Raw genomic sequence first — 24,585 nt, 5'->3', positions numbered from 1 at the left:
CAGGACAGGAGCTACGTTCCACTGACATGGTAGTCATGTTTCTAATACACCACAAGCTGGGCATTTCTCCGCAACTGTGTGCTGGACGTGACTGTTCAAGTCGTTCATATTCTGAATATTTATTAACTGCCTGTCATGGCCAGGTCCCTGCTGGACTCTGGATACCAAATGAGAAACACTTCAGTGCCTAAGGAGTTCAGGCTTGTGGGAAGGCAGACATACACAGGAAGGGAAGCCTCATTTACGGATGTTACGTGGCCTTGGTACTGTGCTGAGCCTTTCACACCGTTAACCCAGGCAGTAAGTAATCACTACTGCACGTGGTTAAGTTCTGTAATGGTGAACGTAGCAGTGAGGAGAGAAGGGACTGTGACAAGGCTGGGAAGGATGCATCTAACTGCTCCAGAGGAGGCCGCCGGATGGTACAGGCGAGGGCAGCTTTGTTGGTTGGTTGGTTTTGGGCCGCGCCGCATGCCACGTGGGATCTTAGCTCCCCGACCAGGGATCGAACCCACACCCCCTGCACTGGAAGCGCAAAGTCTTAACCACTGGACCGCCAGGGAAGTCCAGCTAGGGCAGGTTTTGAAGGATGAGCACACATTGGGCAAGTCAGCAATGGGAGGGAGGAGGAGGGAGAGAGGAGGGCATCAGGCAGATGGGACGGAAGACGTAGGGGCTCAGAAGCATGAAAGTGAACTCTGTTCAGAAGATTCCAAGAGCTGGGTGTGGTGCCCTCCTGCACGAAGTCTGTCGCGACCTCACCAGGTACCCTCAGCTCGCTTTTTATTCTGAAGGCACGCTGTGCCTTCCAGGAGAGTAGCTCCTAGCCTTCGGCTTTTCTTATCCTCTGTCCCACAGCATAGAAATCTCCCGAGGCCATACGGTGTCTCCACTCCCCAGGATGGTGCCTCAGGAAATATTTGTTCAAGGAGTGAAAGGCATCCTCTGAGAAGGGGGCTAAGAGAAATAGACACTTAGGTGGGAATGGCTGCCATCCGCAAGGCTTAGTGCTTTGAGGTCCGTCCCTGTGCTTCTTTTTTCTTTTCTTTCTTTCTATTTATTTATTTATTTGTGGCTGCATTGGGTCTTCGTTGCTGTGTGCAGGCCTTCTCTAGTTGCGAGCGGGGGCTACTCTTCGTTGCGGTGCGCGGGCTTCTCATTGCGGTGGCTTCTCTTGTTGCAAAGCACCAGCTCTAGGCGCATGAGCTTTGGTAGTTGCAGCATGTGGGCTCAGTAGCTGTGGCGCACAGGCTTCAGTAGTTGTGGCTCGCGGGCTCTAGAGTGCAGGCTCAGTAGTTGTGGTGCACGGGCTTAGTTGCTCCGCGGCATGTGGGATATTCCCGGACCAGGGATTGAACCCATGTCCCCTGCATTGGCAGGTGGATTCTTAACCCCTGTGCCTCCAGGGAAGTCCCTGTCACCATGTTACGTGGGTTGGTAGTGTGTTCCATTGTTTTGCTGAGCTGGGGTACGTTGTATGGATAAACCACGTCTTATTTACTTGCTTAACTGGTAGTGGACATTTGGATCGTTTTCAGCTTTCATGTGAATTTAAATTTACTACTTTTGTTCCTGATCCAAAGCACAGATTAGAAATAAGTCCCATTTTCCTCGTCACTTTATCCCTATCCCAGCCTCCCGTTTGGGGACACTAATTTCCATAGCAAGAGTTTAGAGGAAAACTGGGGCAGCTGCCCCGACCCCTCCCTGGCCACAGGGGCTCAGTGACACTAGCACAGCGAACGTCTTGAATGTGATGCAGGACGTTGATCAAATTCACCACTCTGACTTTGGGAAAAGAGAAAGTCCTCTGGAGCTAAAATTGGAGCCCAGGGACATAAATTCTTCATTTCTGTCTTGTTGCTTCGTTCACCTTCCACCATCCAGAAAATGTGAAGATTTCGATGTTGACGGACGGATGGATCCATTTCTTTCCCTTCAATTACTTATCTCCCCACTGATTTCATTAACCCACTCTTGGCAACTCTCCAGGTTTCATTCATGAACTCTTTCCGTAATGTCTGCCGTGGTGGCCGGGGGGCGTGCTGGCTCCTGGGGGGACCGTGTGAGCCCCCAGACACCACACCTGCCTCATGGAGCTCTGCTCCGGGGAAGCTTTGTCAGCATGTGCTCCGCTTGGCATTAAAGGGCAGCTGACCTTATAGCTCTGAGTAGCATTTCTTCCGCATATTTGAGCCTTGAAGTTTCATCCGAATTTGATCGTGGTGAGTCCGCTATAGCAAACACGGTCTACTTCCAACTTGAGTGGGTTTGACCAGGAGCAGAGTATTCAGTCTCAGGTATTCAGAGCAGCCTTGCATGAAGGGGAAAACACCTCTGATCCACTGAAGATTTCCTCTGGACCTTAAGCCAAAGCCTAGATTGTGGCAGTAGCTCCTGTTGGCATGTGTCTGGGGGTGAGTTCCCTCTGCTCTTTGAGGCTGCCTGGAAAACTCAGAGGTGGTGAAAATCCTTCCAGCCTTTCCCACAGGCTATACTCAGGATCAGAGGTGAGGTCCCCTCCTACCTTATTTGTGGCCCAGCCTCACAGAAGTCATGCCAGCGTTAGAAGACCCGCTCTACACCCCGACAGCGCTCAGGCTGGCACCAACGTTGCATCAGCAGACCTGGGCCCCAACATCTTGCTCTGTTCCCTGGGTCAGGGGAGAGCCCCTTTTTCCTGCAGGCTGGAACTCCCCTCGGCCTCATTCACTCCTTCATTCAGACAGTGCTGGGACACGTGGTTCTATCACATGTGGCCTGAGAGCTGACTATGCTTAGGTTTTGTCTTCTGTAGGGCCAGGAGTTTGTTTTGTGTTTTTAAACAACTATGAGATATAATTCACGTGCCATAAAGTTCACCCATTTTAAGTGTACAATCAGTGGCTTGTAATATATACAGAGTTGTGCAACCATCACCACCACTGTCTACTTTTAGAACATTTTATCGCCTCAGAAAGAAACCCCTTACCCATGGGCATTTCCCATCCCCCCTGCCCTCTGGCCCTGGACAGTCACTAGGCTACTTTTTGTCTCTAGATTTGCCTATTTTGGACATTTTGTATAAACAGAATCATACAATGTGTGGTCTTCTTTAACTGGTTTCTTTCACTTAGTGTAATGTTGAAGTTCATCCATGTTGTAGCATGTATCGGTAATTCATTCTTTTTTGTGGCTGAATAATATTCCACTGTGGGGCTATCCGTGGGTCAGTTTTTTGTTTATCCATGTGTCAGTTGATAGACTTTGGGGCTGTTTCCATCTTTTAGCTATTATGAATAATGCTGCTGTAAACGTTCGTGTACAGGGTTTTGTGAGGACTTATTGTTTTCATTTCTTTTGGGTAGACACCTATGAGTGTTAATTTCTGGGTCATACATATGGCAAATCTGTTTAATATCTGAGGAACTAGAGCTAGGTGTTTTTCATTCCCTTCTTTCTCCAAGTCTTCTCTGAGGCTAAGGAAGCCTAATACTTTGCATAAATGTCTCAGGTTTTCAAGTCCAATACCCTTTGGTATTCAGACCTATATCAAAATGTTGTTATAGAATTAATGCAGGAGAATTTGATCTGTGAGGTACCACAGGAAAGGAATGAAGAAGTGACTGTCAGAAGGGTTGTTGGTTCAACTCAAATAGTGGCGATTTTATTGGGTTTTATCAGGGAACCAAGGCGATGTCCCTTTCAACCTAGGGTATTCTTGGACTGGAAGCGCCGTGCAGGTTAGCTGGCTCTGTACCGCCCTCGGAACAGTACAAATGGTTTGCTGCGTGTGTGAGGAAGTTTGTGCTTTTCCTTAACGGTTTTCGGGCACCAGCTTTTCTGAGTCCAGGCGTTGTATTTCCAGAGCTCTCCACTCTGCCAGGATTTGCTTTCTTAGAAACCAGGAAGGAAGTCGTGTGAAGAGCATTATCTGAAACCAAAAAGCACTTGCTTTTGGTACTGAATCCATTTTTTTTTGTTCTGTCATTTGAGTCTGTATTTACTCATCTCTAAGAATTAAATTACCGTTAGAATGAAGCTTAGATCAAGGACTAAGGAGTAAATCTCCAGGCAGTAAACCATTGGCTAACGAATACTTCTTTCCTTGGGAAGGAAGAGTTGAAATGGTACCCGAGGTTTTGTAAGACTGTACCTTTTCCCATATTCCTCCATACTTAGTTATTTCTCACTGTGTACAGAGCAGGGACAGAGATGTAAAGAACATAATCGTGAAAAAAGATAACCAGTGGATTATATATTTATAAGTCACTTTAAAATTTTTTGGTGTTTCAAGTCAGTTGTCTTATTTTTCACCCTCAATAGTTTTGTGAGGTAGGCTGATGGAAATAATAAAGAGGAGACTGAGACCCAGAGAAGGTACGGGACCAGTTTAGTGACCAAACTAAACAAGTCATAGAACTTCCCTAAGCCTCCATTTGCTTATCTGTAACATGGGTACACTAATAAGTCAGAGAGCGATATCAAGCAATATATGTTAACATACATAAGTAATCTGAAAAATGTAGTGTAAAAATTTGAGCTTTTTTTTTTTAACTTAAATATATTACCAGAGTGGTAAATACTCTTGGTTGAATAATTAGAATATACAGGGAAGCATAAAGAAGAAAAGTATTATTGCCCATTATCTCTCTAACCCAGGGGTCCCCAACCCCCGGGCCACGGACCAGTATTGGTCGTGGCCTGTTAGGAACCGGGCCACACAGCAGGAGGCAAGTGGCGGGCAAGTGAAGCTTCATCTGTATTTACAGCCGCTCCCCATCGCACGCATTACCGCCTGAGCTCCGTCTCCAGTCACCATTATAGTGAGTTGTATAATTATTTCATCATATATTACAATACAATATTTCTATTATACAATATAATAATAGAAATTACAATAAATGTAATGTGCTTGAATCATCCCGAAACTATCCCCCCACACAATCCATGGAAAAATTGTCTTCCTCAAAACCAGTCCCTGGTGCCAGAAGCGTTGGGGATCACTGCTCTAACCCAGACATCTTCCGAGTGTGTTAAGTTTTGAAAAGAAGTTTGTTAATATCTAGTGAAGCTGGAGGATGTCACGTCAGAATGACTCAGCAATTCCAGTGCTCATTAGCGTACTATCTATAATAGAGGAAAAAAGTGGAAATACTCTAAATGTCCATCAGTATGGTAATAGATGAATTTTTGGTGTAGCCGTACAAAAGAATACTCTTCCAAAATTAAAACGACTGAACTAGATGCATAAAATTTCAAAAATTTAGTGTTGAATGTAGAAAGGAAATCCCAGAAGGATTCGAATATTATTTACACACATCTTTACAACATAAAAAGTATATGTTGTTTGTGAATACATATACAGTAAAAGAACAAAAACTTTGAAGGAAACGCCAATTTCAAGCTCAAATAGCAGAAGTGGCTTCAATATCTATATATTTTATTTCCTAAAAAAATGAAGTAAACGTGACTAGATATCAATGTGGTAAAATGTTTTGTGTATTTTGAATATTTTTGATATTAAAAAAAAAGTTTGACTTACCAACCAACTACTTCCTAAGCATGGAGATGCACTGGGTTTTTTTTGTTTTTTTTGTTTTTTTTGGCTTTAAGATTTGGCTCATATGGTGCATGTTCTTGTTGACTTTGTATATTGTAAACCTCTTTTTGTCACTAAATATATTTCCTCATTGTTCTCCCTGGCCCTCCCAAGACTTTCTGTTACAATTTAATTATTTTCTCAGAGAAATTTTTAGAAGAAGTAAATGCTGGGGCTTCCTGTTAATATCTTATAATTATTTTTTACTTATTCATTTGTAATTGTTCATAATTATTTCTAGTTCGTTTATGATATATTTGTTCTCTGGCACTGGAGGAGCTCATAACCTAAAAGCAGAGGCAAAATTAAAGTCTGGTTTAGTCAACACACAAAGAATCCATTAGGAGTTAGGAACTCCTCAAAGTTTGGGAATTCACATTGTAGCTTTTATATACTATTACGAAAAATACCAATTAAGCAAATGTCTGGCTTGGAAAGGATTCTCTCGTCCCTGTTTCCAGACCTCAGACATTGGCTACTGCTCACAACTCCCTTCATTTTCCCCGTGCCCCGGGCCTCCCTTCATTTTCCCCGTGTCCCGGGCCTCCCTTCATTTTCCCCGTGCCCCGGGCCTCCCTTCATTTTCCCCGTGCCCCGGGCCTCCCTTCATTTTCCCTGTGTCCTGGCCTTCCCTTCAGTGTGTCTGTGTCTCAGGCCTCCCCTCAGTGTCTCTGTGTTCTAGGCTGTTGGTCCCTTAGCAGAAAGTGGTCCAGGGGCCTCGTGAGGCTTTGGCGTCCTCTCTATTCCTGAGAAATTCTTTTTGTTTGTTTGGTTTTTTTTAATTAATAGTAATGTTTTATTTAAGCATTTATTTTTGGCTGTGTTGGGTCTTTGTTTCTGTGCGAGGGCTTTTTCTAGTTGCGGCAAGCGGGGCCCACTCTTCATCACGGTGCGCGGGCCTTTCACTACCGCGGCCTCTCCTGTTGCGGAGCGCAGGCTCCAGACGCGCAGGTTCAGTAGTTGTGGCTCACGGGCCTAGTTGCTCCGCGGCATGTGGGATCTTCCCAGACCAGGGCTCAAACCCGTGTCCCCTGCATTGGCAGGCAGATTCTCAACCACTGCGCCACCGATGAAGCCCCCTGCGGAATTTTTGTTCTGGGTTCTTGAGATGCACCGTTGACGAAGACAGCCTAAAACTCCCTGCCTTGCTATGGCTTCCATTCCCTAATCACACATCGGTAAGGAATCCCTTTCAAAAACATGAGGTACTTTTCCTGTCTGCTTTTCTTTTTTCTCCTGCAGAAACCCTCCCATAGGTAGATTGGTACAACATCAGAGAATCCTTCTGGTCTTTGAATGGGAAAAATAAGGCCCAGCAAGTGGCTTCTGTGTCCACCTTGGTTTCCCTCATTCCCATCTGAGATTACATTGTCTCGAATGTAGTTCTAAGTTACAGCTTCCTGATTTCCTGCAGATCTTTAACCAGTGATTGGGGAAGGCTGTAATGCACAGTAATATTTTACTCCCTCTAAGAGAGTAAATGTCAGGTGGGCGGGAACACAAGGGACAAGGGGAAGAAAGAATCCTCAGAGCTTTGTCCCTCCTGTCGGAGGGATCGAGCTGCTTGCTGACTCTGTAGGTACCAGTTTTTCATCTGTTAAATGAGTGGTTGGTGTATTCATCTCTACAGTTCATTTCTTCTCTGTTGGTATTTAATGTATGATTATAGTATGAATTAATGGAGGAGGGAAAGAACTTCCCATAAACGCCTTGGATACAGCTCGTTAAATATTTGGAAATAAACCCATTTAGATTCTCGTGGAGCACCATAGCCAAAAAATAAATGTCAGATCTAAGAGTTAAAAATATATAAAATTAATCATGGAAAAAGGAGATGAAATAAGTGAATGTGGACCAGTTTTCTGCAGGACAAGAATTAAGGGTAGAAGGAAGGACTTTCTAAGCCTAAACTTTCTGAAAGAAATCACAGCTTTTACTCCATAATAATTTAAGGCTTTAATGAGCTAAAAATACTGGAAAAATTGGTCACTCTAAATGGAATAGTTAAGATGTTATTCTATTTAATATATGGAGAGCTCGTGCAAATCAATATACAAGAGATAAGCGGGCAGTGGATACAATAGACAAGTCGTGACAGAAAGCAGTAGTTTAATAAATGTTAAAAAAAATCCACTGCACTTATAACCCCCAAAATGCAGGTTAAAACAGAGACATAGCTTTTAATGTATGAAGCATTAATCGGGTTTTTGTTGCTTTTAGATGAGAATTCTTATTGCCGACAAACGTGGTGGAGTGTGTATTTTTGTAAATTGCTGGTAAGAACATAAATAGCTATAAACTTTTTGGAAATCAATTTGGCAAAATTCACTAGATGCCTTAAAATGTTTGTTCCTTGAACCCAGAAATCCTGCATGTGGGAATTTATTCTAAAGATATTACCCAAAATTAAGGGGGGGGAAAAAAGGGCTTTGTACCCTGAATTGTTAATTGTTGCATTACTAATTATTTAAAAAAAGTAAATTTATTTATTTATTTTTGGCTGTGTTGGGTCTTTGTTGCTGTGCGTGGGCTTTCTCTAGTTGTGGCGCATGGGGGCTACTCTTCATTGCTGTGCGCGGGCTTCTCATTGCGGTGGCTTCTCTTGTGGCAGAGCATGGGCTCTAGGCTCATGGGCTCAGTAGTTGTGGCGTGCGGGCTCAGTAGTTGTGGCTCGCGGGCTCTAGAGTGCAGGCTCAGTAGTTGTGGTACATGCGCTTAGTTACTCTGCGACATGTGGGATCTTCCCAGACCAAGGATCAAACCCATGTCCCCAGCATTGGTAAGTGGATTCTTAACTACTGAGCCACCCAGGAAGTTCCCTGCGTTACTTGTTATTAAAAAGACAAAAGAAGCCTAAATAGTACAATGATGAGGCAATAAGATAACAATTATGATATGTCCAGTGTAACTACTAGAGTATTTATATTGGGATAAGGACATTGAAAATGATCTCACTAAAGGTTAAGGAAAGGTCATGTAAAATTGATTTAACAGAAGATCGCAACTATATTTGAAAACGAAAAGCCTCTGCAATGGTTATTTATTTATTTATTTATTTTTGGCTGTGTTGGGTCTTCGTTGCTGCATGCGGGCTTTCTCTAGTTGCAGCGAGCGGGGGCTACTCTTCATTGCGGTGCCCGGGCTTCTCATTGTGGTGGCTTCTCTTGTTGAAGAGCATGGGTGCTACGCACACGGGCTCCAGTAGTTGTGGCTCACGGGCTTAGTTGCTCCGTAGCATGTGGGATCTTCCTGGACCAGGGCTCAAACCCGTGTCCCCTGCATTGGCAGGTGGATTCTTAACCACTGCGCCACCAGGGAAGTCCCTGCAATGGTTTTATCTAGCAAAGAAAAAAAAAAAAAAAAGCCAGTGTCTTCACTGAAGACTAGAAGAAAATAAACCAAAGTGTCAGTGGCCATATAGGTGGTAAAATTTCTACATTTTAGACTACAAAATTTTTATAATGAATGTGAATTACTGTTATAATGGGGGAAGTTACTTTTAAAAGAATTCATGACTTTGGTTCACTAAGTGACTTACTCTATGAGAGTAATTTCCTTTACTTTTACCAGGTTTTATTTTAATAGAAGATTCTTTGTTTAAAGAAAAGTCAACTCTGTTCCCCAACCAACATCTGAACTCCCCTACTGGGGTTTAAGTAGGTAATTTGCTTTCATTTTAGTTATTTTCATGTCAGTTTGATATATTGCCTCATGCAATTTCATGAGGTAGAAGAGGATTCTCTGCTTGGTTACAGGATATAACGGTTTAGAAAGAAATCGTGTGGGTTTATCTGCATGGCTTCTGTAGGGAGAGTAAATTGTTGGGTCATCTGCTCTGTCCTTATTATAATGGGAAAGAAACCTAGGACTTTCTCAGTTCATATTATCCCTTTGTACGTTGTTTTTGACAATTCAGGGTTATTGGTATGGAGACTAAATTAGGTCGTCTAGAAATTTGGATTGAATCAACATGTATTGAGCATCTATTTATTCTCTAAGAAGTGGAAGGGGTTGGGGGTTCATCCTGGGCCTGGAAATAATTACTCAATAAATACTTTGGTTTATTGGGCATGATACTCACCCACATAAAACACAGAGAGGGACTCTGTAAGAATCCCCTGTGCTTACTTTCAGCAGTCTAATGCAATGGTATAAATAGAGCTGCAACAATAAATATGAATCAGTGAATTTTTGACTTAATGGATGAATGGGTAGCTTGGTGGACAGACGACCTAATGAATGAATAAAGTTGTCAGTGGATTAATGAATGTTTGCATGAATCCCAGAATACCTGTTCCAGATTCTACTTAACAGAAATTGGAAGGAACATCACTGCTTTCACCAAGCATCCTGTATTCCTGAGCTTTGTGACTCAGGAAAGTAGAAAAAGAAAAGGAGAGAGAGAGAAGGTCCTGTTTTGTGTTTTATCACTGCTGTTCTTAATGAAACTTTTCGAGGAATAGCCAGTCCATAATGACCCCAAAAGCATCGTTCATAGCTGAGTACGTCAATATTCTGTGATCGTATTTCAGATCTATCTAGAAACAAGGATACTGTAAGTCAACTTATTTTGGGCGCTCACAGCCAGCAATTCTGTCTTCAATAAATGATTCATGTCAGGAAAGCATTTAAGTGCATTTGTTTTCTAGTAAGTCTCTCTTCGGGTCCATTATGCATGAATCAAGTCGGGGAAATTGCCTGGGTTCATTGGCATCCCTTTATGAAAATCAAAGAAATGAGATTTGAAATCTAGTCTTATCGATCTCCCACTGTCCCCTACCCTCCTTACCAGAACATGAGGATGGGCAACAGCAGGGTCTCTCTCCAAGGACTCGAGGGTCAAGGGCGCTTAACGAGCAGTGAGGACAATGGAGAGGGACCCACCAGAGAGAAAAGAGCCTGGTTACTGGTGTCTGTGATGCAGAAGAAAAAGAAAGATCACTTGCTGGGGCTTCCCTGGTGGCGCAGTGGTTAAGAATCCGCCTGCCAACACAGGGGACATAGGTTCGATAGGTTCGAGCCCTGGTCCGGGAAGATCCCACATGCCGCGGAGCAACTAAGCCCGTGAGCCACAGCTACTGAGCCCGTGTGCCACAACTACTGAGCTTGTGCTATAGAGCCTGCGAGCCACAATTACTGAAGCCCGCACACCTAGAGCCCGTGCTCCGCAACAAGAGAAGCCATCACAATGAGAAGCCTGCACACAGCAGTGAAGAGTAGCCCCCACTCTCCACAACTACAGAAAGCCCATGCGCAGCAACAAAGACCCAACGCCGCCAAAAATAATAAATTAAAAAAAAAAAGATCACTTGCTGTCCCCACCCAAATTAGCTACTCTGAGCAGACCCTCAGGGACCCACCCCACCTACAGTGAACTCTTGATCATGACAGAGCCAGCAGGGTGCTTCCTCCAAACCCTACTCCCTGGTAAGTACCCCAGGGTACTAAGGCCATGTTAGTTTCCATGAATCAGAAGCATTCTAGTTGAGGACATCTGGACAAGTGGCCCCATTTTCCATTTTCTGAGCCATAGAATTGAGAGTGGTTACAGGTGCCTAAGCGTCCGCCCAGCAGAGCCTTTGCACATTCTTTTCTTACCTCACTGACCTCTTCCACCACCCTTGTGGGGTCGGTGTATCTGGCAGAGCCTCGCACTGACAGATGAGGAAGCTGAGATTTCTAGAGGCCAAGTAACCAAGGTGATACGGACACACGGATGATCAATAGTCAAACCCAGCCCCCGACTCAATACTGGTGCCTCCGCTTCTACATTTATTTCTTCAACCACTAGTAGAGTCATGATTTCTGGGTTCCCAAGGAGGGCTGTTGTCCAGTTGACACGTCCCGGTGCAAAATCAGTTCCCAGTCATGATGCCTCCTGACTTGTATTTGCACCAGTTAGCTGCTGTGTAGAGCTTCCCACGTCCGCATGGTTTTGTGACATATGCTCTTCAAGCTTTGGTTACTGTCACTTCACGTCTGCTTGGCTTTCTGAGATGGCCTGTCTCTGATGCTTGGAGCCCCCCCAAGAGCTAGCAGTTGGACCATTTGTCCAAGGCTGGTGACCTCTGCTGGTTACGTGCCCTGCTCACGTGGCCACAGGCAGTGTGTCGTCCTCAGTATAATGGTGAGAGTCATCACTCCTGATGGAGCTGGCGACCCAGACAGACTAGGTGGGCTAGGCCAGGAGGAGTGGAGAGATTTGGGCAATCTTCTCAACTTTACTGGAAAACGATGCCGGAGGATGTGCTTGGCTGACTCTGTTCGGTGGTATCCCCACGGTGTCCTGGCTTGGCCATTCACAGACCACGTGCTGTTGTTTGTCCATAGGGGAGCCTGCTTAAAGGTTAGAGCTCCTCAATACTGAAAAGGTTACGGTTGTACCCCTTCCCCCAATGGGTACTGAAAATGAAAATATTGAATTATAAAATAAGGAAATTTCAAACAATGTTTTGAATTTTGCCATGAGTCTTAATTTTTTTTTTTTTTGCGGTACGCGGGCCTCTCACTGTTGTGGCCTGTCCCACTGCGGAGCACAGGCTCCGGACGCACAGGCTCAGCAGCCATGGCTCATGGGCCTAGCTGCTCCGTGGCATGTGGGATCTTCCCGGACCTGGGCACGAACCCGTGTCCCCTGCATCGGCAGGCGGACTCTCAACCACTGCGCCACCAGGGAAGCCCCATAAGTCTTAATTTTAAAGGCTTTTTATTATTATTGGTTTTCGGTTTATTTTGAAATATTAAAGAGCAGCTTTTATGAAAAAAAATTAGGTGCCATGATTTGCTGGGGACCCAAGCACATGTCTGTCTGCACTGGTAACTGGCCCCGGCTTCACACTGCTCAGAAGTCTGCCCACTCCAATCTCTGCCCCCTTGGTGATGCAGACACACCTTTTATCTGCTCATCCTTTACATATAACATTTGGCGAGAAATGTGTCCTCAGCTCCTTATCGTAAGGCTCCGTGAGGTCAGGGAAATACTGGTATATTCACAGGGCACCAAAGTGCTGAGAGTCTAGGTCTTGTCAATACCAGTTTTTATTTCTCCTCCATGAAGTCAGAACAAGGTTCATATTTATTGTACTATGTTCAGCTCTTTTTTTTAAATTTATTTTGTTGAAATATAGTTGATCTACAATGAAGTGTTAATTTCTTCTGTGCGGCAGCAAAATGATCCAGTTATACATATACATACATTCTTTTTCATATTCTTTTCCATTATGGTTTATCACAGGATATTGAATAGAGTTCCCTGTGCTCTACAGTAGGACCTTGTTGTTTATCCATTCTATATATAATAGTTGGCATCTGCTAATCCCAAACCCCCAGTCCATCCCTCTCCCACCCCTCTCCCCCTTGGCAACCACAAGGCTGTTCTCTATGTCTGTGAGTCTGTTTCTGTTTCATAGGTAAGTTCATTTGTGTCATATTTTAGATTCCACATGTAAGTGATGTCACATGATGTTTGTCTTTCTCTGTCTGTCTGACTTCACTTGGTATGATAATCTCTAGTCGCATCCATCTTGCTGCAAATGGCATTATTTCATTCCTTTTTACGGCTGAATAGTATTCCATTGTGTATATATACCACAACTTCTCTGTTCATTCATCTGTTGATGGACATTTAGGTAGTTTCCATGTCTTGGCTATTGTAAATAGCACTGCTGTGAACATAGGGGTGCATGTATATTTTCAAATTATAGTTTTCTCCGAACATATGCCCAGGAGTGGGATCGCAGGATCATATGGCAACTCTATTTCTGGTGTTTTGAGGCACCTTCATACTGTTTTCTTCAACTCATTTCTTTAATATAATTTCTGTGGGAACTAACAGGTATTACCCATCATTATAAAGAGGGCCTCAGAACAGGTGACTGTGAACTGTCTTCCTTTAGGTTGGGAATGGAGACGTGATCCCTTCTTTAAAACTTGTGAGTGGACTTTGGGGCAGCCTTACAAGGCACTTTGGGCTCAGAGGCATTCTGGATTGTGCAGATGTCCGAAAAAACATGTTCCAATGAGGAAAATCTTAACGAAAACAAACAAAAGAAATGGATCACGAGACCCACAGGCGGAAAGTTTAGTAAAAAATGATGGTAGCTGGTTTTGGGGCACAGACACGTGGGAGAAGCAGCGGAAGGAGGGGCATGTCACAGGCACTCTGGGAGCCCCGGTGGACCCTGGTACCCAGGAGTGCCCTCCTGAGGCCTGAGCTGGCTGCTGCCTCTCATCAGCACAACACCCCTGGGGACCGGATTATTGCCTCCATTAAACAGATGCAGAAACTGAGGCTCAGAGAAGACAAGTTCCTCGCCCAGAGTCACACAGTAGGTAGATGGGCTTGACACCAGCGGCCACCTGGCGAGGTTCCCCTTAGGTGGCGTGCCTTGGCCACACGGCTTTGTCACGACCCACGTGGGAAGGAGAGAGGTGGGCAGTGTGATGAGACCGCTGTCCCGACCGTGTTGCCTTGGTGACGGTAGGACTGGAGTAGGAGGTGGATTCTACACTGAATAAAGCTCTCTTTTTTGTTGTGGGTGCCAGCTGGCGATGCATGTACCTCACGCCTGCTCCTGGAGGCCCTGAGCTGGTCGCAGGCCATCTCCCTGCTTGGATGGGAGGGGAGGCGAGAGCGGCCCCTTCCTCTTCCTCAGCCTCCATATATTTTCAGCCTTCACAGGTGTGTGACTGAGTTGATGGCCATGCCACGTGGCAGCAATAATGGTGTGAAGATTATAACAATCTCCATGCAACCTCCATCAGTCTTCCATTTTTGAAAAGGTTTCAAGATTAATTGGAATAGACTCATTTAAAGCAGAAATGTGTCTGCTTCCCCACTTGGAAGATTAATTTTCCTTATTTCATTTCAGTTTTGGGTTTCATGATTTCATGATATTCGAGTTTTATCAGGACTTCATAAAAGTCCTTCATAAAAGTTTTTGGAAACTTCCAGAGATCGAACATAATTTAAAAATATATTTTCCACTGAGTATCTTATAAAATAGTTCACACACTCTTGGTTGTTGGAAATGTAGCTAGGCACCAGCTCGCTCCGACTGCACCAACTCTGTGAGGTCAGAGCCCTCCGATCCCAGGGACCGTGGGAGAGCTGGATTGGGGTTTGGGGATGGCAGACCTTCTACCTGGAAGGAGGGCATGACTGGGTCTCTGCAGGACTGACTGGTGGGGCAGTGACTCAAAAACTCACGATCACCCCAACAGTCAGACAGGGAACCGGGAGGTGAAATATGGAACCAAGTTCATGAAATAAGGCCACATTCCTGTGATGTCTAGCTGCCTTGGGCTTCCTGTCTTAAAGGCAGCCTAACCTGAGCTTAGTTTACTCTCTGTTTGACTTTTGCGTGTTCCCTGGTCTCACTAAACCTCAGTTTCCTCATCTATAAAATGGGGATAACAGTACCTTCCATAGTAGGTTTCTGTGACAGTTAATGAGACAATGTGCGTGTAAAACATTCAGTGGACTTATTCTGCTGCACTGGGTACCATTCAGAAGACCTGATGTTTAACTCTAGATATTTTAATCTTGTAGCTGTCAGAGCTACAAAAGGCCTTGGAGAATACCTCATTTAATTTCCTTTATCTTTGTTTTTTCTTATGACAGGAAAAGTTACCTAGGTTATCCATCTGGGTTTGCCTGATCCTGGTTTCCTGGATTAGATTTAAAACCCTTTAGGATTTCTTTTTCTCTTATAAGCTGCTCAGAAGCAACTGTTAAACATAAACTTAGAAACCTCAGTTTTCTATAGACTTACATTTTTATTATCCTAAAATTAGATTTTGGAGAGAGACTGAGGGTTATTTATTATTGGATGTAATGAAGTAGTTGAGTATGATTTATGACTTCTTTGGAGTTTTTGTTTTAATGGACTTCATATATGGTACAGGGGTATTAGACAAAGGACTGTTCCATCAAATTTTAAAATAAGCTAATTTTATAGAGGCTTCTACCAACCCATTAGACAATGATAATTTTTTAATTGAGGAATATTTTAGTAAGAGACAGTTAAATTCAGTCTAGAACACTTTCTCTCGTGTTTTGTTTTGGGCCTTGGGCCAGTGTAACTCCCGGGAATCCAAAACTAAATTTATCCATGTTTCTCAGGAGGAAGTGCTAAGTGGCTGCCTCGGGCTGCCACAAGTTCGTTGCTGCCCTCTTGGAGATTTTGCTAAATTTATTTAACCTAAAGTAGATTTCGAGATCTGAAAGATGGACCACTGGAACAGCCCGCCACTCATTTCACCTGGGACCGCATCCACATTCCTTTCCTGCAAGGCACCTTTGTGCCTGGGCATTCTCTGCCTTACAGGCCAAAAGTATTCGTCCAGAAACAAAGCCCACCAGCCAGCCCTACTTGAGTTGTGCGCGCACACACAGAAAGATAACTACTGGTAGTGTTTTTTTAAGTTGTGATTATTCTCTCTATATATAATTTGGTGACCTTCATCTCCCAATATCATAATGAAAATGTTTCCATCTTACTACAAACCTATTATAGTGATACTTTCTTCATTCGATTGTGTGAGTTTCCCATAATTCACTTGATTGTTTCCTCATGTCAGAAAGGTAAGTGGTTTCTAATTTTGGGTGCTTATAAATAATACTGGTTGAATATCTTGGTGCAGAGAGAATTTTCTAAAAGCTAGTTTTATCCTTGAGAGAGATGATCAGAGGTTGGCCTACGAAATCAAGCGGTGTGAAGATGTTGAGGTCTTTCTGTGTATGCCACGTTGCTTTCTAAAAAGATTGTGTTGTTGTTCTCATTGTGAGAATGAGTCCGTTTTACCCCAGCTCTTTTAAAATGGCGTATTATCAGTTTTAGTTTGCAATATAAAAAGTAGCATCGTTTCAATTAGCATTTGTTAGATATCTCTTCTGTTTTGTGAACATTGTTCTGGTGTTTGGGATTAAAAGATCCTAAATAATGGGTTGTATAGATTTCAGTGATGGTACTAAATTGATCATGGGCATTATCTTAGCAATTCCACTTGGAGTGATTTCTTTGGAAGGAAGCTTTGGCTTCTTCTAAAACCCTGACCTGGTTTAATTCTGTCATGTAAATGTACAAAAAACAAAAAAACAAAACAAAACCCCACCAAAATCTTTAAAAACAAGCTAGTGAAAGAGTTCATCCCGTTTCAGGTTTAGTCTCTTCCTGAGTGTGTCTGAAGCTCGTGCTTATTTAATAGTTGCAGAATATTGACTAGGGTAGAAGACCGAAGTCGTAACGCAGCTCCTCCCGTTGGTTCTCTAATTTGATGCTTTACGTTGAAGCCGCTGCGTCTTTAGGGAAGGATGCACCTTGAATTCTCCCATGGGGAGATTCAGGGCTGCTTTTATTTGTTTATGTTTCCGCTGATGCCATCTGCGTTCCCACCCCTCACCCTGCAGGAGTCCCAGGTAGCAAAGCTCCACCGGTGTGTGCACGCCAGCTTCTCTGCATCTGCCCAGTTTCAGGGTAGAAATCTGCGTGGGAAACACAAGGGTAATGAAAGCATCCTGCTGGCTGGCACCTTCCCTTATTCCGAAGTCCCTTTGTCATCTCCATGCTTTGCCAAGGTTATTACCTGGTTAAAAGGGTACCATCCATGTGAGTTTTGGTGAACGCATCACTTCCCATCTCAGAATCACTAGCAGTAAAGGACAGATTAGAATGAAAACAAATGGGGGAGGCAATGTTTTAACACACTTCAAGGTAAATTAAAGAAAACATCAGGCTCTATCAGTAGATAGGGAGTGAGAAGGAAAACTGATTTATATCTCACTGGCTTTCCCAGGGATGCCAAAGTAATACATCTTAGCTGCTCCTTCTTTCTTTTCTTGAAATGAGAGAAAAATTCTCCCATTATTGTGAGCTCCCTGTGTTCCGGGCATCGTGTTAAGTGTTTCAGACGCTTTATTATACGTGAGCCTTGCAGCAACCTTGTGTTGGCGGTCTCGTTCTGGTTTCGCAGAGGAGGAAGCTGGGGGCTGTGGAAGTTCAGTAAGGGATGGAGCTAGGCAGCGGCTGAGCCTGGATTTCTAGCCAGGACTGCCAGATTCGAACGTTCCTGCAACGTCCCTTACCCTCTAGCATCTGGCCTGTATCACCCTCACCGTCAGCTATGCTTGGATTCAAGGTGGTCTCAGGTTGCCTTCACGTTCCAGAATTTCTCTGGTCTGTTGCTGATGGGCTGGATTTCCACCTTTCCGCTCACCTGACAGGGTGAGCCCACCCCGTGGTTCTTCCTCATCAAGTTTGCAAGCAGCCTTCAGGGACCACCTTCATCATCCCGTGTGCTCCATCCTCTGACCACATCTAACCAATGGCAGGGATGCTGGGAGATGCGTCCATCCAGCTCTGTGCCCAGGAAGGGGGAGAATCTCATTCTCATTATAGAAAAGAACAATAAAACACGGGCAAGAAAAGAGAAACCACCTGTAATCCTTCCACCAAAAATTAGAGGAAAAGGCAAGAATTTTAAAATGCTTTCTCTCTACCTGTTTTTGTCACTGGTCAGATCTTTACACCATCTTTCCTCAGTATGGTACCGAATTGGCAAATCACCACATTAGAGAGAAAGCTTGCCTTTAGTCAAGAAGGGTAGGATGGTCCCCCCAAACTTCTATCTGGAATAAACTGAAGACATGCAACACATATTCACCCACTAGACACCCCCCCCCAAAAAGTTTGGCCTTGTCTCTTTTAATAATCAGTTAAATTGTTTCATAAACTCGCAGCACTTCTTACCTTATTGTTCATCATGCATTTCCTTTGCTATTCTTGTCGTTTTTGCTCTTGAATATAAATTTGAGAATCAACTAAAGTTTTGCAAAAAACAGTAGCCTCCTTGGAATTTTGATCGCAATCTATTAGCCCTTTTTGTAGATAAAGAATCCGAGATTCAGAAAAGTTAATTTACCTGAGGATACGCAACCAGTAAGGGGTATAACAGAGCTTCAAACCCAGACAGTTGAACTCCAAACCCACACCAGTCTAGGAAGGGGGTCTGGGGCAGAACAAAGCCAGCCAAGGCTCGCCTGTCTGTGACCCCCCTCGTGACTCCTAAAGCTCACCAACGTTGTGTTAGACCCCTGGTTCATGCAGTACTAGCAAGGGTTTTACTAAAGGGCATGCTGGTCCCTGGACTTATACAAGGAAAAAAAGAAAAGCTTACTTTTTCTTCGTCATGCTCTACTTCTGACAGGAAACCGAGGAAGGCGGCATTCAATCCCCTGCGTTTCCAGTACCAGCTGACTTCCATTTCTTAGTGTTAAGTCAGCAAAGCAAAGGATTTGTCAAATACTTTCCAAACACTAGGTCCCAGAAACCTAGTGAAGAATCACACTTCTTCTGGCCTAGAGTGTCTGGAAGCTTTTAGAGGCTAATCCAAGGACAAATGAATACAGCACGTGAATATTCCACCTCAGACTATAGCTGCTGCTGACGTGTGTCACTTCTATTCATGTGGCTCCTAAAAGCCAAGTGCATTGAGGTGAGCTACCAGCTTAATGTCTGTGCCTTCGAGAGAGACTGGGTGTGTTGAAACTAAGTAAAGAGTTTGACAACTTGGAGGTGTCCCAGGGCAGTGCTTTCTGAAAAACATTGAAGAAGGGCTGCTTCAGCCTCTGCAGCGTCCTGGCTTTGTGCCAGAGAGCAGGGCTTCTGGGGAGAAAGATGGTCTCAGCTGAGCTGAGCTGACTTCAGAGAAATCAGGCCAAAGGTACTTTCTATTTCCCTCGTCTCAGAAACACAGGTGCCTTCCAGTTAGTCTAAGCGAGGGTCATGTTTTACAGGAATGCACCTTGTGACTGTCCTTATGCCCAAGACTGTCCTCAAAACCAGCCTAGGAGTCCCAGAAGCGAGTCCCGTGTCCCCAGCTCTGCGCCTAGTTTGGGACTGTGAACCTCACTGAACGCTGCACTGGTTTTGCCCTGGGCTCCTTTCTGGGCTGCTCTGTGGAGGGGAGTTCTGAGCCCAGGAGAAGCCCCACCTCACACCCCAGGGGTAAAGTCGCCCAGAGAGCTGGAGGAGAAAGAGCTCGGACGTCAGAGCTGAATCCTTTTAAGCACTTTAAAAATAATTTTAAAAATAAATAATTAATTAATTACGGCTGCGTTGGGTCTGTTGCTGCGCGCGGGCTTTTCTCTAGTTGCGGCGAGCGGGGGCTGCTCTTTGTTGTGGTGCACGGGCTTCTTGCTACCGTGGCTTCTCTTGTTGCGGAGCATGGACTGTAGGCGAGTGGCCCCCAGTGGTTGTGGTGTGCAGGCTTCAGTAGTTGTGGCGCACGGGCTTAGTTGCTCCGCGGCATGTGGGATCTTCCCGGACCAGGGCTCGAACCCGTGTCCCCTGCATTGGCAGGCGGATTCTTAACCACAGTGCCACCAGGGAAGCCCCGTCAGACTGAATCTTAAGGTCAGTTACTGATGGTGGCAACCTCAGGCAAATCGCCCAACCTATGGGGCATCTCAGTTTCTTACTCCGAAAAATGGGATAATAATAATACTCATGGGATTCATCTGAGGCTTAAAATGAGATCATATATGTGATACTGTCATACAGATTTTTTGTGGGACAGTATTATCCATAAAGATGGTAATGACGTCTACGGTCTCTTCACCATTACTGTTAGAAAGTTCGTCCTGCCGTTGGAGCTGTTCCTGAGGTTGTTTGCAATGACGTTCTGCTTCTGGGAGAAGCTAGCCTGCTACGCGTCATGCTCTCAGACTTATGTTTTCTCCAGCAGAGTATTTGAACCTCCTGCCTCCAGGCTGTTCCTCAAAGGCTTAATTTAACCAAACTGGACAGTTACTTCGTTATTCCATTCTGGGGTTGGAGACTGATGACAGGGCCGTGAGTCTGGCCGCTGTGCATGTTTTGAGTTTCTGTTCAATCTTAGAACTCTTAAGGGTGCATGTGTGCGCGCACGTGTGTGTGTGTGTGTGTGTGTCTGTGTGTGTGTGTCAGGAGTGTGGTGGCGTGTTCCTCTTGCCTTCATAGTTGGTTATTTGTGTTTACTGATATCTCAAAGTTCATCCCTTGTTTCCCTTCATTAAATCATTCCACAAATATATATGTATTTTTTTTTAAGTTTTATTCATTCATTTATTTAGTTTTTGGCTGCACTGGGTCTTCGTTGCTGCTGGCGGGTTTTCTCTAGTTGCGGCGAGCGGGGGCTACTCTTCGTTGCGGTGCGCGGGCTTCTCATTGCGGTGGCTTCTCTTACTGTGGAGCATGGGCTCTAGGTGCACAGGCTTCAGTAGTTATGGGGCACAGGCTCAGTAGTTGTGGTTTGTGGGCTCTAGAGCGCAGGCTCAGTAGTTGTGGCGCACGGGCTTCGTTGCTCCGCCGCATGTGAGATCTTCCCAGACCAGGGCTCGAACCTGTGTCCCCTGCATTGGCAGGTGGATTCTTAACCATTGCGCCACCAGGGAAGTCCCATATATGTATTTTTAATTAAGTTCCAACTCTGTGCCAGTGATTGCTTCAAGGCTGGGGGAGACAGGGATGATCTTCAGAATAGTCGTGTGCCCCGGAGGAGTGACGGTCCAGTGTAGGAAGGCGAACAGGCGAAGCAGTAACACAGTAACGGCAGAGGGTGCCGCCTGGGCGACCCCCTCCAAACACCACCCCAGGGGTGGCCCCCAGCCTCCCCCGGGCAGGCATGCATTCGGGGAGGTCTTGCCAGAAGAAGTGCCGTTTGGACTGAGATCTGGAGATGACGAGTGGAGGGAGGTGTGGAGGGGTCGCTGGGGGCAGTAGGCTGGCAGGAGGGAAGGTCCAGAGATGCGGACTCTGGCCACCAGCCTCTCCTTAGCGGTGAGGCCTGTGGAACCCTGACCAAGTTGCTTAACCTCTGTGGGCCTCATTCCCTCCTCTGTAATAACAGTGCCCACCTCGCAGGCATTAGTGCAGTTAAAGGAACTATTCTTTTTAAAGGACTGAAACTGTGCCCGACCTTAAGGAAGCGCTATTATAAGTGCTTGCTGGAATTCCCTGGCGGTCCAGCGGTTAGGACTTAGCGCTGAGGGCCTGGCTTCAGTCCCTGGTCGGGGAGTTAAGATCCCACAAGCTGCATGGCTTGGCCAAAAAAAAAAAAAAAAAAGTTTTTGAAATAAAAATAAATCAACGAATGTACAACGTGTTTTAAATTTTTGGCCACTTGGCTTGCGGGGAACCTTAGTTCCCTGACCAGGGATCAAACCCGTGCCCCTTGCAGTGAAAGCTTGGAATCCTAACCACGGGACCACCAGGGAATTCCTTGTAGAATGTGTTTAATCTCGAGAGTATATTTTTCTTCTAGGAGTTTTTTTCCCCTGCCTATAAGAGCAGATAATATTTTTTCTCACATTTGACATCGGTGTGTGTTTCAGGTGTATCCCTGAGTCCCGGCCGTCCTGTCCTCTGGACGTGCTCTACGGTGGGCGTTTGTGGTTTGGCGGAGGAGCGCCCACCCAGCATGGACCTCATCGCGTTGCTGAAGTCTCAGTTCCTGTGCCATCTCATCTTCTGTTACGTGTTTATCGCCTCGGGGCTCATCATCAACACCATTCAGCTCTTCACTCTTCTCCTCTGGCCAATTAACAAGCAGCTCTTCCGGAAGATCAACTGCCGGCTGTCCTACTGCATCTCCAGCCGTAAGAGACTTTCTCCTGTTTCTCTGTTTGCATCTTCACTGCCAGTGCGTGTGTGTGTGTCACAGTTAGGACTTCTTACATGGGTTCACTAAGGCTTTTAGTGTATGCTAAGATTCTTTGGTTTGTTTCTGTTTGTTTTAGGTTTGAAATGTCTATTTTGTCCTCACTCTTAAAGAATTATTTTTTGAATGAGTAATGCCAATAGCACAAAATTCAACAGGCGCACAGGGGTATCCTGTGAAAAGCAAATAAGCATTCTGTTTCTTTAGTTTTCCTCCTCGGAAACAACCAGCATTAGTGATTTCTTAGGTATCCTTACAGAAGTAGCATGTATATACACACATATATAGAAAGATACGTAGGCACATACAGAGACATATGTATGCATGGCTCTTATGTTTGTACATGTATGCAGGTAAGTCTGTATATGTATAGATACATAAGACATATACCTATTTTTAAAAACTAAATGGTGATATAATGTATTGTTGTCTTCCTTGCTTCTTTTCTTTAAATTTTTGAGATAATTGATGCACATGCAATTGTAAGAAATAAAACAGAGAGATCCCATGTACCTTTCAGCCAGTTTTCCCCAGTGGTGACCTCTTGCATGGCTACAGTGTTATACCCCAATAAGAAAACTGACATTGACATAATCCACCAACCTTTTTTAGATTTCTCCAGTTTTATATACATTCATGTGTGTGTGTGTGTGTCTGTGTGTGTGTGTGTGATTATATTAGACTATTTTAAACGTGACTAATTCAACTGGCCTGAATTTCAAAAATGAAAATGATACAAGATGAATCTGAGTATTGGGATGTCTAGAGATGAGTTTGGTGTTGATGGACCAGAAATCTGTACCTATTCTCAACAGCACAGAATGCAGTGTACATCATTACCAATTACATATAGGAGTGTGAATACATTTTGAAAAATGAGCTCTTTCAAATTAAGCAATTTAAAAACCTCAGCTACCTTAGATTACGCCAAGAGTCCAAAATTATAGATATCTTTTTGAAACCCTTAAAATGAAGCAATCAGATTTAAATTTGAATTAAAATAATACAAGCTGCATACCGTTATCCAAAGGGATTACTACTGATTCAGTGAGTTGTTTCTAAAACTTCAAAGTACGATCTTGTGAGGAACAAATGATAAAAACGTGCTTATTCGTCATTTCTGTCACCAGCTCAGAACTGGCAGATGTGTCTGATACTGTTTATGATGTGGTTTGTGTGCTAGACCTACTATGTCTTGGATTGTAGTGTTTTACATAAATGTCTTGAGAATGTTCATGAGATCATAAAGTCACAGTTACAAAAAATGTATCTTTAATCCATGTATCTATGGCCTATTGGGTGCAGCCACTCGTTCAACGCAATCGTGGGTAATGCAAATTTCTTTGTCATACATTTTACCATAACATTGTTTCTAGTATTTAGACATCTCCCATGGTATAGAAAAGGAAACAATATTTCAGCGCAGGGCAGAAGCAGTAGGAGATGGCCAGAACCTGGATTGTAGCTGTTTGAGGAGAAAAGAGTTTGTATAATCAAGAGAAGGAGATAATAGCCTGAGATTTACTTTATAATTTTGAGTGTCTTTCTACACTTAAGTGTCTATTTAAAGAAAACTTAAATTTAACAAAGCAATGCTGATTGCACATTTCATCAAAGCCTGCACTTGTATGATTTGTACACACCTATGGAGATTCCCAAATCTGTCAGTTTGTAATTTGAAATCATGTGTATTTGCACTGTCGTAACCCCTATTTAAATCTCGAAGAGGTGGTTAAGCACTGACTTTCTCATTTGGAGTCAAGAAATAAGAGACAGGATTTAGGACTAGAGTTCCTAAGAGTACTCTATTTCGCTTTTGGTAGATGGTGAAGACATACCAAGGTTACAGCAAGGCCGAGTCAATATTCTTCTAAGGGCACCATAGCCTATGTGCCTCTGGTGGAAATTAAGATGGGGAACAGATTCAGAAAGCAAGGTGGATTTTTCAACATGATAAATTAATTAAACTATTTAGAATGATTCCAAATGAAACATAACCATCCAAGCCACTGGCATTTCCCCACCCAGGGTGAAATGGAGGGCAGGCAGTCAAATTTCACAAAAGATTCAGAAGCACATCCATCCAGGCACATCCTATCTCGGGACGTCCCACAGTGCTGTGTGCTTACTGCCCCGGATGAAAGCTTCCAGGGGCTTGGGCTGAGCAGACGCAGAAGCGACCTGAAGAGGGAAGGGGGAGGGCTTCTCTCTGGAGGAGAAGGACAAGGCAGTGCATCCTGGGTTTGGCTGTGGCACTCACTGCAGTGAGGAAAGCTCCCCCATGCCTTCCCCGGCTTCTCCATTTC

The 24,585-nt window shown here is 44.4% G+C and overlaps 1 protein-coding gene across 15 annotated transcripts in view; it reads left to right on the top strand.

Annotated features, from left to right (window-relative positions):
- Positions 1 to 24,585, top strand: part of AGPAT4 (1-acylglycerol-3-phosphate O-acyltransferase 4) — a 1,398,816-nt gene that overhangs the window by 1,294,208 nt on the left and 80,023 nt on the right. For all 15 annotated transcript variants that reach the window (XR_003793727.1, XR_003793728.1, XM_029224043.1 and 12 more), the window contains one exon: positions 21,954 to 22,217. Coding sequence is in view for 13 of the 15 variants with exons in the window: in XM_029224043.1 (XP_029079876.1) it covers positions 21,954 to 22,217 (264 nt within the window). In the remaining 2 variants the exon portion in view is untranslated. The remainder of the gene's footprint in view (positions 1 to 21,953; positions 22,218 to 24,585) is intronic.

Source organism: Monodon monoceros, unplaced genomic scaffold (genome assembly GCF_005190385.1).
Source record: "Monodon monoceros isolate NGI ecotype Baffin Bay Population unplaced genomic scaffold, NGI_Narwhal_1 Super_Scaffold_15, whole genome shotgun sequence".
Classification (NCBI taxonomy): Eukaryota; Metazoa; Chordata; class Mammalia; order Artiodactyla; family Monodontidae; genus Monodon; species Monodon monoceros.
Note: the sequence above shows the minus strand (reverse complement) of the source record. Positions and strands in the feature narration are given on the sequence as shown.